This window comes from Oryctolagus cuniculus, chromosome 16, assembly GCF_051225735.1.
Source record: "Oryctolagus cuniculus isolate XC-2025 breed Fujian yellow rabbit chromosome 16, ASM5122573v1, whole genome shotgun sequence".
Classification (NCBI taxonomy): domain Eukaryota; kingdom Metazoa; phylum Chordata; class Mammalia; order Lagomorpha; family Leporidae; genus Oryctolagus; species Oryctolagus cuniculus.
In genome coordinates, this window is record NC_142882.1 from 89,826,830 (window position 1) to 89,840,479 (window position 13,650).

At 62.5% G+C, this 13,650-nt stretch overlaps 1 protein-coding gene across 10 annotated transcripts in view; it reads right to left on the reverse strand.

The window, feature by feature from the left end:
- The window catches only part of TNS3 (tensin 3), a 190,124-nt gene that overhangs the window by 101,992 nt on the left and 74,482 nt on the right, over nucleotides 1-13,650 (reverse strand). For 8 of the 10 annotated variants that reach the window (XM_070059452.2, XM_070059450.2, XM_070059444.2 and 5 more), the window contains one exon: nucleotides 1,845-1,897. Coding sequence is in view for 1 of the 10 variants with exons in the window: in XM_070059447.2 (XP_069915548.2) it covers nucleotides 1,845-1,897 (53 nt within the window). In the remaining 9 variants the exon portion in view is untranslated. Of the gene's footprint in view, nucleotides 1-1,844; nucleotides 1,898-8,383; nucleotides 8,474-12,915; nucleotides 13,202-13,650 lie in introns of those variants that run through there. The other 2 variants (XM_070059451.2, XM_089315963.1) reach the window with 2 other exon arrangements.

Sequence of the window (13,650 nt, forward strand, 5' to 3'; positions counted from 1 at the left end):
GCATGGTCTGTGTGTGTGTGGTCTGCGTGTGTATGTCTGTGTGCGTGTGTGTGTGTGCATGGTCTGTGTGTGTGTGCACGTGTGTGTCCTCTCTTTTTCCATTTTGGAAAAATCTGAAACCTAACAAACAGTTTACCAAACACCCACGCATCCGTCACCCAACTGCGGTATTCCCAGCACACGGCCACGCTGATCTGTCAGGGACCCCGTGACCTCTCCACCCCCGTGACCTCACAGAGGCAACCCCAGGCCCTGGTGTTTCATTCAGAAATCCTGGGGTCAGGTCTCCACTGGGGGCGCCCACATCCAAGGCCCAGAGCCTGGCTGGAGTCCGGGCTCCCGGCTCCTGATCCACTTCCTGCTGGACCACCGGGAGGCAGCAGGCGACGGCCGAGGAACCAGGTCCCCCCCACCACGTGCCAGGCCTGGGTGGAGTCTGGGCTCCCGGCTTCCGCCCGGCCCGGCTCTGGCTGCCGTGGCATTGGGGAGGAATCACTGGGAGTCCTCCCTCGGTCCGCCTTCCGAGTAAAGTAACATTTTTAAAAGATCTTTAAAAAGGAACACTGCAGGACTGATTTCAAAGATAAAAACACTTTCTGACTGAAATACCTGCAATGCCATTTTCACACTTGAAAAAGAATTAACAGCAACACCAGTAATCTGAAAGCGGGGTAGTTTTTGAGAGTTGACTTGTTCAAATAAGGATCTGAGCAGTTGCCAGATTATTTTTTCTTTACTTTCATCATCAGACACAGTCACTAACGAATTTTAATTACTCTTTAAAAAAAAAGATTTATTTTATTTATTTGAAAGACAGAGTTACAGAGAGAGGTAGAGCCAAAGAGAGCCAGAGAGAGAGAGAGAGAGAGAGAGAGGGAGGTCGGTCGGTCTTCCATCTGCTGGTTCATTCCCCAATTGGCCGCAACGTCCAGAGCTGAGCTGATCCAAAGCCAGGAGCTGGGAGCTTCTTCCAGGTCTCCCATGCGGGTGCAGGGGCCCAAGCACTTGGGCATCTTCTACTGCTCAGAAGAGGAATAGCTGGGACTCGAACCAGTGCCCATATGGGATGCTGGTGCTGCAGGCTGGGGCTTTAACCCACTGAGCCGCAGCGCCAGCCCCTTAATTACTTTTTAAAAAGCAAATCTGGGGCTGGCGCTGTGGCGTAGCGGGTAAAGCTGCCATGTACAGAGTTGTCATCCCACATGGGCACTAGTTCAAATCCACACTGCTCCTCTTCCAATCCAGCTCCTGCTAATGGCCTGGGAGAAGCAGTGAAAGATGACCTAAGCGCTCGAATCACTGCCGCCCACGTGGGAGACACGGGTGAAGCTCCTGGCTTCTGCCCCGCTCAGCCCATTGTGGCTACCTGGGGAGTGAACCAGCAGATGGAAGATCTCTCTCTCTCTCTCTTGCTCTCTTGCTCTCTTTCAAATAAATAAAATATTTTTTAAAAGAGCCCTACAAGAAGAATGAACTCTAATCAGCTCCGTTCCAGTGTAAATCTTCACAAATCTTGTAAAAAAGTGTCAATAAAAATGTCAAAAAAATCAGAACTTAAAAAAAAAAAACATCTTCGGAAGACTGATGTGAAGCAATGATAACGCGGCCCTCGGCCATCCCAGGATCCGGCCATGGGTCTCCAGCCTCTGGCACCTGCTCGGACGGAGCTGCCCCTCCTCCGCCACCATGGTTGTGGGACCCCCGTAGGTCACCTGCACAATGGGCCCCAGCACCACAGCACTCAGAAAACACGTGCGAGCCTCCCACGCGTCGCCTCCGAGTACCGTTTTCAAGTTCCCCCGTGGGACTCGGCCCACTGCCCTCCAGACACTCCGGACACTCACCGCAACGGCTGGTCACCGGAGAGAGCAGCGGACGGCGCGGAGTTCCGGGGGGCCTGCAATTGCAGAAGACACAGGTCACCTGCACGTCCCCTCCCCCACGCTGTCCCCAGCTCATCATGAACAGCGAGCCAATCACTGTCACCACTGGGCTCCGAAACACCAGGGTACTTCAGGTCACCACGGGACACGGCCCCACGGGCCAGCAGCAGGACGGGGCTTCCACGGGGCACCACGGGCAAGGCCGACACGGGACACGTGCACGGCGCTGCTCTCACTGACGTGTGCCCTCTGGGAATCTCAGTTCTACCGACTGCTCTAGGACCCCGTCCAGCAGGCGCGTCTCGGACCCTGCAGTCAGCCCTCGGCTCGCACAGGCTCTGCTCCCAAGGATTCAGTCCCCGGGGATGGAAGACGCTCAGGAAAGCACTAGGCTGTGGCTGACACGAACCCTGCGGCCGGGTCTGGGATGGCCCTGCCTCTACCAGACGGGCCCCAGCCCTTCCACTGGGAGGGGCAGGCCACGGGGAGGACACGTGGGCTGCAGGCAGCGAGGACATCACAGAAGGGATCTGAGCATGCGCGGCGCTCGGTGTCTGTGGGGGTCTCAGAACCAGCCCCTGTAGAGACAAAACTCTCATTGTACTTGTGTGTGTGCACATGGGTGTGTGTGTGCATACGGTGTGTGCACATGAGGGTCTGAGTGCGCATGTGTGTCCACCTGTGTGTGCATATGGATGTGTGTACATGTGTTTGTGAGTGCCTTTGTGTGCACGTGTGTGCCTGGATGTGTGCATGCACTTGTCTGTATATTTGGTATGTGTGCATGTGGGTGTGTGTGCTTTCACATGTGAGTGCACATGAGGGTCTGAGTGTGCACGTGTGTGCCTGGATGTGTGCATGCACTTGTCTGTATATTTGGTATGTGTGCATGTGGGTGTGTGTGCTTTCACATGTGAGTGCACACGAGGGTCTGAGTGCGTATGTGTGTCCACCTGTGTGTGGATATGGATGTGTGTACATGTGTTTGTGAGTGCCTTTGTGTGCATGTGTGTGCCTGGATGTGTGCATGCACTTGTCTGTATATTTGGTATGTGTGCACATGGGTGTGTGTGCTTTCACATATGTGTGCATGTCGCTCCCCCTCTTCGTGGAGGAACGACACTAAACCCTGCCTAGGCTTCATATCCGAGTCACGGCACCATTATGTCGCTCCCCGTCTTCGTGGAGGAACGACACAGGACCCTGCGCTGTTCTTTTGTCTGCTCGGCCCTCCCCGGGTTTGCTGCTGGTTCTTCCCGGGTTGGCTACCGTCCCTTCCACCTCCGTGGAAGGGCGGTTCCCCCTGCCACATTCCCCACTTCCGCGGGGGAGCGGCACACCACCGGCCGGCTCTCTCGGGGGCTGCACAGGTGTTCCCCTTAGATGTTCCTGGTGCATGTTGTCTCTCTCCTCCTTTATAGTCCTCTTCCACCAATCCCAACTCGGCTGCCCACACGCCGAGTACGCTGCTCTCCAATCAGGAGCAGGTCCTGCAGCTTGTTGGTTGAACTGGAGGCAGCTGTGTAGAAGCTGTTTCCTCCTCTCCCAGCGCCATATTGTGGGAGAGCAGATGCATAGAATAAGTCTTAATTCCAGTAACTTAGTCTAGTCCGAGTTGCTCCCCACATGTGCACACGAGGGTCTGAGTGTGCGTGTGTGTGCCTGGACGTGTGCATGCACTTGTCTGTATATTTGTATGTGTGCACGTGGGTCTGTGTGCTTTCACATGTGAGAGCACACGAGGGTCTGAGTGTGTGTGTGTGTGCCTGGACGTGTGCATGCACTTGTCTGCATATTTGTATGTGTGCACGTGGGTGTGGTTATGTTCCCCTCCCACGCCAAGCTATGCACACACACTTTCAGAGATGCACCCGCACACCAGAAGTGAGGACATCAGGCTCAGAGAGGGGAAGGTCTCACAGAGGCCGGGGCGGGGGGGGCAGCCCACACGCGCCCTTCCCAGCACCCGATGCCCGTCCTGACCCACGTCCGGTGACCCAGTGACGCCGTGTGCAGGCGCCCAGAGCCTTCCTCGGGGCAGAGGCCTCAGAACTCCCGCCGGCTCCCCGACTGACACCGGCAGGCGGACACCCAGGGCTGCCCCCCAGGGCCCCTCAAGCAGGGGCTGCCCCCCTGGGCCCCTCAAGCAGGGGCTGCCCCCCTGGGCCCCCCTCAAGCAGGGGCTGCCCCCCTGGGCCCCTCAAGCAGGGGCTGCCCCCCTGGGCCCCTCAGTGCGAGAGGACAGAAATAAACTCTTGGGAGAGCTCAGGGGACGACGAGGCAGACATGAACACACAAGGCCTCCCACCAGCTCCAGAACCACAGAGAAACCCACCAGGCCTCCAGCGAGGCAGGGCCCTGACACCACAGACGCCCACCCGGGAGCCGGAAATCCAGGAGAAACCTACACCCAGGAGCAGGGAACCCATGGGGAACCGCCCCCTCCAGGAATGGGGAAACCACCCCGCCCCACCCCACCCCACCCCAGGAAGTGGACAAACGCAGAGAAGCCCACCTCAGGAACAGGAATTCATGGAGAAACCACCCCCCAGGTACAGGAAAACCACAGAGAAGCCCACCCCCGGGCCCTACGGAGGCAGGACCAGGGTGCACGCTCTCTCTTCCCCAGCAGGGGGGTCAGGGGCTGGGGCTGGGGGCCAGATAGCCACATCCACGGGTCAACCCACTCCCACCCACGTCCCCCAGGGAAGCCCCTGGCCACTTCTCTCCTTGGTCCTTCCCTGTGCAGAGGACAATTCAGGGCCCACCTCTCAGAGCCAGCCGGGGACTGGGGGGTGCTGCAGCCTGCGCGTGCTGCCCCTCCCTGTGCAGCCCAGCCTGCAGGCCCCTGAGGCTGCAGGGGCTCCCCGCTGGCTCCAAGGTCCTGAAGCTGGGCCCAGAATGGGCACAGCCCACATGAAAAGAACTCCCAATGATGACATTAGTTCTTTGTTCCTTATTGGAACGTCACAGATAACAATTTCAGAAACTGTTCTGAAAGCACTGGTGGAGGGGCCAGCACTGGGGCATTGTGGGTAAAGCCACCACCTGTGACGCCAGTTCAAATCCCAGCTGATCCACTTACAATCCAGCTCCCTACTAATGCACCTGGGAAAGCAGAAGACGGCCCAAGTGCTTAGGCCTCTGCACCCACAGCCTGGCCCAGCCCTGGCATTGCAACCATCTGGGGAGTGAACCAGCGGAGGGAAGACAGATCTCTCTCTCAAGTCTTCCTGTCAAACACATAAAGAATTCTTAGGGTCCGGCATTGTAGCAAAATGGGTAAAGCCTCCACCTGCGATGCTGACATCCTGTATGGGCAACAGTTCAAGTCCCTGCTGCTCCACTTCTGATTCAGCTCCCCGCTAATGTGCCTAGAAAGCAGTGGAGGATGGCCCAAGAGATTGGGCCCCTGCACCCATGTGGGAGACCTGGATGAAGCTCCTTGTTCCTGGTTTCCGCCTGGCCCAACCAGCCATTGCAGCCACTTGGGGAGTGAACCAGAAGATGGACGAACTCTCTTTCTCTCTCTCTCTCTCTCTCTCTCTCCCTCCCTCCCTCGCTCCCTCCCTCCCTTCCTCCCTCTCTCTCCCTCTCCCTCTCTCTTTCTCTCTACCTTCCCGTCAAATACATAAAGAATTCTTAGAAAGGAGGCAGGCAGCCAGGCGCTGGTGGGACATGAACCATGTCCACACCGCAGAGGATGCTGGTCAGTGTGTGAGGACAGCCAGGGGGTGAGGCGCGTGCGGCTCAGCTGTTTGAAGGACAGAACCTGCACACATGACCAGAGACGGACGAGGCTGGCTCCCGAGGGGTGCCGAAGTCACAGCCCAGAGCAGACAGCCCGGCGTGTGGCAGCAAGGCTCACAGAGTGAGAGCAGTGCACCCGCGGGAAGCTGTACAGCTGTGCACACACCCACGTGCACGAACACGGCAGGAAACAGGGCTGGCAGAGGCCACGCTGCCACGTGCAGCCACACACGTGGCCAGCCGCAGCCGGCTGAGGAGTGGTCGGCTTCTGCCTTGCACTGTTACGGGCTGTTTTTCTGATTTCTCTTCTCTCTACCAAGCACACAGATGAGTCCAGTGCCCAGCAAGGCCTCCAGGCCTCTCCTCACCACCCTCTGTCCTCCTCAGACCCCTCTCAGCAAGGTGGGCAAGCAAGGACAGCACCACAGCTGGGGCTCAGGGGCTGGGGGCTAGAGAGCTCCTGGCCCATTCGCAGACCCTCAAAAGCCAGCTCCGGCCAGCGCGGAGGACACATGGGTGTGGGGGGCTGAGTACAGCCCTGGGCCCGCTGCTCAGGGCCACCCTGGCCCCCACCCCTGCCGCCTTCCTCCCAGGCCCAGCCTGACCCCCACGGGTGGTTTCCGGTGGCTTCTCCCTTAGGACCCAGCCCCAGCCCCAGCCCCAGCCCCAGCCCCAGCCTCGGCCGTGCATCAAAATCCCTGAACCCACCATTTTCAGAGCTAAGCGACTGCAACCATCACAGTGTGGGAGAGCCAGGGCCTCGTTCTACCACTGTGAATGAACGAACAAACCCGGAGGTCAGCCCTGAGCCGCACTGCGCCTGGGCTCCAGCACAGCCCTGAACTCCAGTTTTCCCATCTGTAAAACGGGTGGCTGCGGGGCTCGGGTAACCCACACGAGTGGCTCTCAAGGGCCGGGCAGTAAGTTCAGAACACGGAATTTTAGGTCCAACCCAGATTCGATGTGGCACCCACCGCAGGGTACTCCCAGCAGACGCCCTGTGCAGTAACTGCCCCAGCCCGCACGCACATCCTCCATCCGACTGGGGCGGCTCCTCTCCCTTCCAGAACCACAGGTGGCCTGAGCATGCCCTCGGTGCTCCTGGGTCTCTGGCAAACCCGTCCTGCTCTGATGCCAGACCCCACACCAGATCAGACAGGTCCAGCTGCTCACTCTGCAGGGGCAGCCAGGACCCACCACCACCAGAACTCAGGCATCAGGGAACCAGGTGGGACCCTCGGGCTCTGCCCTGATGAGCAGTCAATGGATGAAAGGGTTCTGGGCTCACGGGTCCTCTCGAGTGGGTCTGCCACCAGAGCGGGTTTAGCACTCCCTCCCAGGCGCCCCTCCTGCCACGGCCGCCCCACGTGACCTTGGCCAAGTCCCCAGCACCACGAGGAGATCACCGGATGTGGCCGTCTGACCTCAGGCTTTGCGGCTTTGAGAACCAGGAGCTAAACAGACGCCTGTCCTTCAGGAATGGCCATCACAGCCACAGAAAAACGCACGGAGACGCCCACTGACCCACATCTTCAGGCTCGCCATGCTCCAGGACTAGGAACCTGCTCATCACTGTATCACAAACTGCGCCATCACGTAACGGAACACACACACGCGCTGTGGGAGCTCCCTGGCACAGCCCGACCTCTCCCAGAGCACATCACCCCCCGATCACGGGCACACAGAGAACGCGTGACTGTGAAATGCTGGCACCAGCATGGGCAGGGTGGGGCGGGGGAGGGTCTCAGGACGCACAGACACCGACACGGCCGAGGAGACCCCAGGCCTGCCCCTGGGCCACACACCGAAGCGCTGAGCAGACAGACGCACAGACGCATCTCCCCCAACACCCTCTGGGTCCAGCGCAGCACTGAGCGCTCAGAGCCTAACCCCCTGCCAATTCCTTCCATCAAGACTCTCACGGTGCCCAGGTGCAAGCCGCCAGGAAACTGTACACTGGCTTTCACCCCCGCGAGCCCCAGCACCGGAGCAGGTGAGACGTGCGGCCGTGCTGGGTGCCAGCCCACAGCTGCTCACGTGGGGAGTTCAGACACACGGGCTTCCCGAAGGGGACGCCCCCTCCAACCCCACACGACCCAAAGGAACGTCTCCTGAACTGCCAGGAAGGGGAACGAGGCCGCCCCCACACAGCCACCCACACCTGCGGTGACAGCCACAGCGTCTGGGGGCCACTGCCAAGGTCGCAGGAGCCCGAGGCTCACCTGCATCGCCAGCCCAGGCCAGCGGATCCTCCGTGTGCCTCCACCTGGAGGTCCAGGCCGCGGCAGCCCCCTGCAGGGCACACAGCACGTCCAAGGCAGGCAGCTAGCTGGCAGCCCCACACCTGCCCCACAAGCCGGCACCTGAGGCTCTGGTGTCGTGCAGTCACCCAGGTAGCCTGCAGCTGCTCCACGGAGCCCTGCGCGTCCACAGCCCCAAGCCACACGCGGTGCGGGGAGGGGGCAGAGAGGCACGGCCGACTCACCACGCCCGAGCCAGCCCCAACCTCTGCCGGGCCTGGATTCCCGACTCGCTCGGGGTTGACACGTGGAGCTGAGGGAGGCTGACAGGCCTCATGCCACGTGGAAACGGACAACAGGTGAGGGACGTGACGTCGCTGAACGGCTTGACCTGAAGGAACGCCCACACCGATGATGGCGCAGACCCGGGCCCGTGGGCCCAGGGCGGGCATCAAGCTCCAGCGTGGCCAGGAAGGGGACTTGGGGGCTCCCCGGAGACGTAGGTCCTACCCTGGTGCCGCAGGCCCGGGAGATCCTCCCGCCTCGGAGCCGCCCTCTCTCTCTCGGAGCCCAGACCCGGCTGGCAGGGCCCGGCCCCCGGCGAGCAGCGTTCCACGAGGCAGCCGCACAGGGCTCCCTTTGTCCTCTCCTGTTCTCCAGGTGGAAACTGCCGGCTGCAAAGTCTCCCGCCTGGCCTGTGCCAGCCCACACCGCCCTCACCTGTGCCCCTGCTGGCACGGGATTATCGTGGCTTTCAGTTTCCGCAGGCGCTGAGAGCAGAGGGGAGGAGGGGCCTGCACCGCCGGAATCTGGGGTTAAGGTTAAAGTGGCGCGAGAGAGGCGAGGCTGTGGCGCCGGCCGGGCCTGGCTTCGCGCCCTGCACGGGAGCTCCCTCTGCAGCCGCCACGGCTCGTCCCGGCCACTGTGCACCTGCAGCCGTGAAAGGTCCCCCACCGCCTCGGCTTCGTGCACCTCCTCGCCTCACAGGGGTGAGGGACCCAAGCACAGCGGCCGGGGACCCCTGCTCTCCCACGTGATGCTGCCGTGGCATCCCTCCGTGCGCCCTGGTGCAGCACCACAGCCCACCCTGCCCACCCCTTGCCAGGCCCAGCAGGGTGGCCGGGGGACACGTGGGGACAGCAGGCAAACATCTCCACGCAAATAGTGCTTTCCCGGTGGGTGGCAGCTGCCCCCTCGGGAGGCCAGAGTGGGCGGGAAGAAAGGCCTGGGGCTCAGAGAACACCAGGGGAGAGCCAAGTACAAGGACCCACGGGAAGAGGGACAAGGACCCAGGGGCCCTGGCAGGATGAGGGGCGGGGACCACTGGAGTGATAATTCTCCTGAAGACACTTCCAGAACAGGGTTTGCCAGGAGAGCTCTCCTGGCTGGAACACCAAGCCCCTGCCAGGGCACATGCATGTACACGCATGTACATGCCACCCACACACACACACATGTGCACACAATCCAGACGCCTGCAGCCCACTGCACACGCGGACGAGGAGCGGTCACAAAGTCCTAGGCCCGAGGTAGTGCCTCCAGTGGGTGGACCCCGCCCCCCACGCCCCTCCCCCACCTGAAGGGCAGGCGAGACCTGAGACACGCTGGTCAGCAGGGACAGCCCGTCTCCCGCGGGGCCTGGTTTGTGCCTCTTACGTCTGATCACAGCGCTCAGGTTCCCCAGGCCCTTCCGCCCAGCAGCGGGAGCCGGCATCAGCAGACCTGGCCTGAGGACCGATCCCAGCACCTGCCGGCCGCAGCCGCGAGCCTCGGAGGAGGCAGAGCTGCCTGCACTCCCACTGGACGGGGCTCAAGTGCCACGGCGTGCGCTGCAGCAGCGTCCTTGAACCTCAGCTCACGCCCGAGCCTAAGCAGGTGCTCTAAGCCCGCCTCCTGCTGCTGCCACTGAGCCACGGTCTCCTAACTTATCAAGAACCGGGCCAGTGGGCCCGGGGCGCTGGAGGTGGGGAAGTCAGAGCGTGGTGCTAGCTGTGGTGAGGGCGTCGTGCCGCACCAGCACTCGGGACACAGCAGGCGGCCAGCTTGGTCTCTCTTCCTCTGCTCACACAGGCACCACGGGTGATGACCGGCAGCCGCCCCGTTGCTTCTCCAGGATGAGGGACGCCTGCCACCTCAGGGGATGCAAACCCCCTTTTGGGCTCCCCCTCCATTTCCCAGCAGACGCCTGGGAGGCTGAGGCCAGGGCCTCTCACCCAGGGCCACACAGGAGCCTTCCGACCTGGGGATGCTCTGGGTCTCCAGGAACCACCCATGGACAGCATGGTCCTTGCCCCCAGCAGCCTCTGTGGAGAGGGTGGCTCCAAGTACCCAACCCAAGAATGACACCAGGAGAGGCCTGGGGGCTGCCAGTGCCCACACGGAGTCTGGCAGGGCACCTGTAGAAGGCACTAGAGCAGACCAGCCACACAGCAGGTGGGTGCCGGGCTAGGCTGGACTCACACGTGCCATTGCCCGCAGTCCCGGGGGCCGGGCCCCTCAGAACGTGCAGCCAGGAGCAGCCCCGTCCAGGTTCCCAGCCCCAGCTGCTTCCACGCAGGGACACCAGGAATCCCCAGCCACGTGGAGTACCAGGCCCAGGGTTTGCATCTGCACTCCACCACCTGACCTTGGGCAGGCACCGGTCCCTCTATGCCTCGGGCTCCACATCCACAAAATGGGCTAACAGCCTGCGGCCACCTTCTATCTACGGCCACCGTGGGGATTAGGCCAGCAAAGGCCTGTGGCACCCTCCCAGCCAGCCCAGCAGGGAGCAAACACAACCGGGCATTGCCACAACACGTTCTCCGGGTGTCCCAGGACAGAGAGCAAGCGGTGCCTTACGCAGAATCACAGGGGGTCGGTGCCCCCACGCGAGCAGGGCCGCGGCCGTGGCTGCATCACGGGCTCACGTGGCAGGGCAGACCCTGCAGGCGCACGGCAGCCCGGACTGGCTCCTCTGCAGAAACTGACCCCGTTGTGCAGCGAACACCACTGCTGCGCTCCCGAGGGAACACGGTTCACGGGTGCCCACTGCTAAAGGCACCGTGGGGGTCCCTGGCCGGGGCCCCTGGGTGGGCAGGCTTGCCTCGCGTGTGCCTCCTCACACGCTGTCCCTGCCTCACACACGACCCGGGGCCTTTGCACGGGCTGTGCACAGCTCAGGCTGCAGCGCACCCACACGCCCCGGCCTCGCCTGGCATCTCCTGTGACTCTGAGAGCTCTCGGTCAGACAGACCCTCCAGGGCCCCGCGGTGCTCAGATCCCTGCCCACTTGAGTCAGCCGTCCCGTGTCCACTTGCCTTGGTCTTCTGACCACGCTGACCCCAAGTGCCAAGAGGGAACTAACCGTGGGCATTCTCGTCCGAGCTCTGCTCCCGTCTGTGCGTGCCGGCAAGGGCACTGCCTGCCTGCCTGCAGGTGCATCCTAAAGGAAGAGAGGAGGCAGCAGCCACCAACCCCAGAGGGGCTCAGGACCCACGTGGCCGCCGTGAGAGGCAGGTGGACTCCGTCTTCCATCTCAGCACTGACTCCCGTCCAGCTTCAGAACCGAAGCCAAGGCACCCACGGGTGCAGAAGCTCCACGGAAGAGGGCGCCGCCCAGCAGGAGCCCGTGACTTCTTCCCGAGCTTGCCACAGATGGGAATGGCGCGAGGGGGCTGGTGCAGGAGGACAGAGCCCACGGAACAGGCGTGGTCCGGCGTCCACTGGAGCCAGCGAGGCAGACACTAAAGGTGTGGCGCGGCTGGACTCGGCACCCTGAGCCTCTGCAGCTGCCAGCCAGGGGAACGCCAGCTCCTGCCAGAGCTTTCTCAGTCTCCCAAGACTGCCCTGTGGGGAGCGGTCTCCTGCTCAGGAGACCCCGGCCCCACTCCCAGGAGCAGGTGGTCACCCTCCCAACATGGCCAAAGACCCAGCAACGAGTCGGCGCTGGCTCCAGCTCACGCAGGGCTAACAGGGTGCCAGGCAGGGCCAGGATCCGTGAACCAGAACATACGGCACGCCAAGGAAGAGACCCCTGACCTGCGCTGGCGTCTCACGCGCCTGGAGCTGCCTGGCCCGTGCCCTCCTGCAGGAGCCTGACGACCTGCGACGCCAGCTCTGCCCTCAACCACGGCAACGGTGAAGGGCAAGGAAGGGAGACGGTGGCCGCCGGTGCCCAGCAGAGGCCGTGGGTGGCGTGGGGACGACTGCACGGGCAGGGAGTGGCGAACACAGCAGAGCAGAGCCCTTCCCGGAGCCCACGACCAGCCCATGCACTGGGCGCAACCCAGGCCTTCGTTCGCGTGTCCCTCTGCCCACTGCCGCACGCTCTGCCATCCTGACGCCCGGCGGGAAGCGTCTGACCTTGGGAGCGCACCTGCCTGCCCTGAGACTCAGTTTCTTCTTTGGCAGAGGGAGGTAACCTCAGTGCCGGGGGCGGGATTACACAAGGAAACACACGGGCTCGGGACCGCGCCTGGCGGCACTGAGTGCTGAACAAATATTAGTCACTTACCCAATTGTTTTATTTGAGTGCTAGGCAGGTGACGGGCACCTGCAATGACTCCCCCCGCAGGTGCCAAGCCCACACAAGACCCCAGGACCAGCCACGGCTGCAGCCCCACGGAGCAGGGGAAGGTGGGGCCGGCACCGAGAAGGCGAAGCCCCCAGAGCCACACAGCTGATGAGGCAACTCCACCCCCAGAGGCAAGAACCCCCTCAGGTCACCCTTCTCCCCACAGGCACTGCCACGTGAGACACGTGTGACCCAGGCTGAGACTGCCACCAAGCTCAGCCACGAGCCCGCGCAGACTCGTATGTTCGTAAACACACACGCGCAGAGTCCCGCCCCGGGCCGGGGACCCCGGCTGGGTACGTCCCATATGGAACAGGGCCGCTGGGCAACAGGCAGGCCGGGAGCAGGGGAGGGGAGGAGACGGAGACCCAAGCCTTTACCACACAGCCGGCCACTCCCTCTGTGCTCCCAAGAGGCCTCCGCACGGGGGCTGGCAGGGGAGGGGTCCTCACCAGGGCCACACACAGCCAGGCAGTCGGGAACTTACTGTGCTGGGGCTCCCTGCAGAAGCAGCTCCTCCCACCGCACGGCTGGGTCAGGCCCACTACATGCTAATGTGTGGGCTCCGGGCCTCAGGGGGGCGGCGCTGGGACTGCTCACAGGTGGGAGGGCCCAGAGCCAGGAGCAGCAGCCGGCAGGTGCGCCCGGCCCCACGCAGAGCACCCATGCTTGCACGCAGGCACAGACACTGCCACCCAAGGCCAAGAGCCAGCCTGCCCAGGGCCACAGCCAGCCCGGGAAGCACCGTGTGACCAGGAAGCTGAGCTGGCTGTGCACTCCCGGGGACCAGCCCAGACTGGGCCTCCAGGGAGCTCCGCCCTCCACAAGGTGCAGAGAACAGCGGGCATGGCGGTGGCTTCCGGAAATCTCCCCCTCCCAGAAAACCTCACCCCGAGTCCCCAGGAGGCCAGGTCTCCACCTGGGGATCCCAACACCTGCTGAGCGGCCGCCCGCCTCCCGCCCCCTCCTTCCTCTCCCCTGCCCCTCCTCCGCTTCCGTCCTTAGCGCTGTGTGGCTCCACCTCCCACCTCAATTAAGATGACTCATCAGCAAACTCAGCAGCATTCAACAACAGTTCTCAGTAAAAACAAAACCAAGAAGCACACGCACAAGGCCGGGGTCAGAGAGACAGCACAGCTGGGCCAGGAGGGGAGGCGGAGGCCACAGGACCCCTCGGTTACGGGACCCGAGCCCGACCGGTTCTGAATCTCCAGGGAGACGG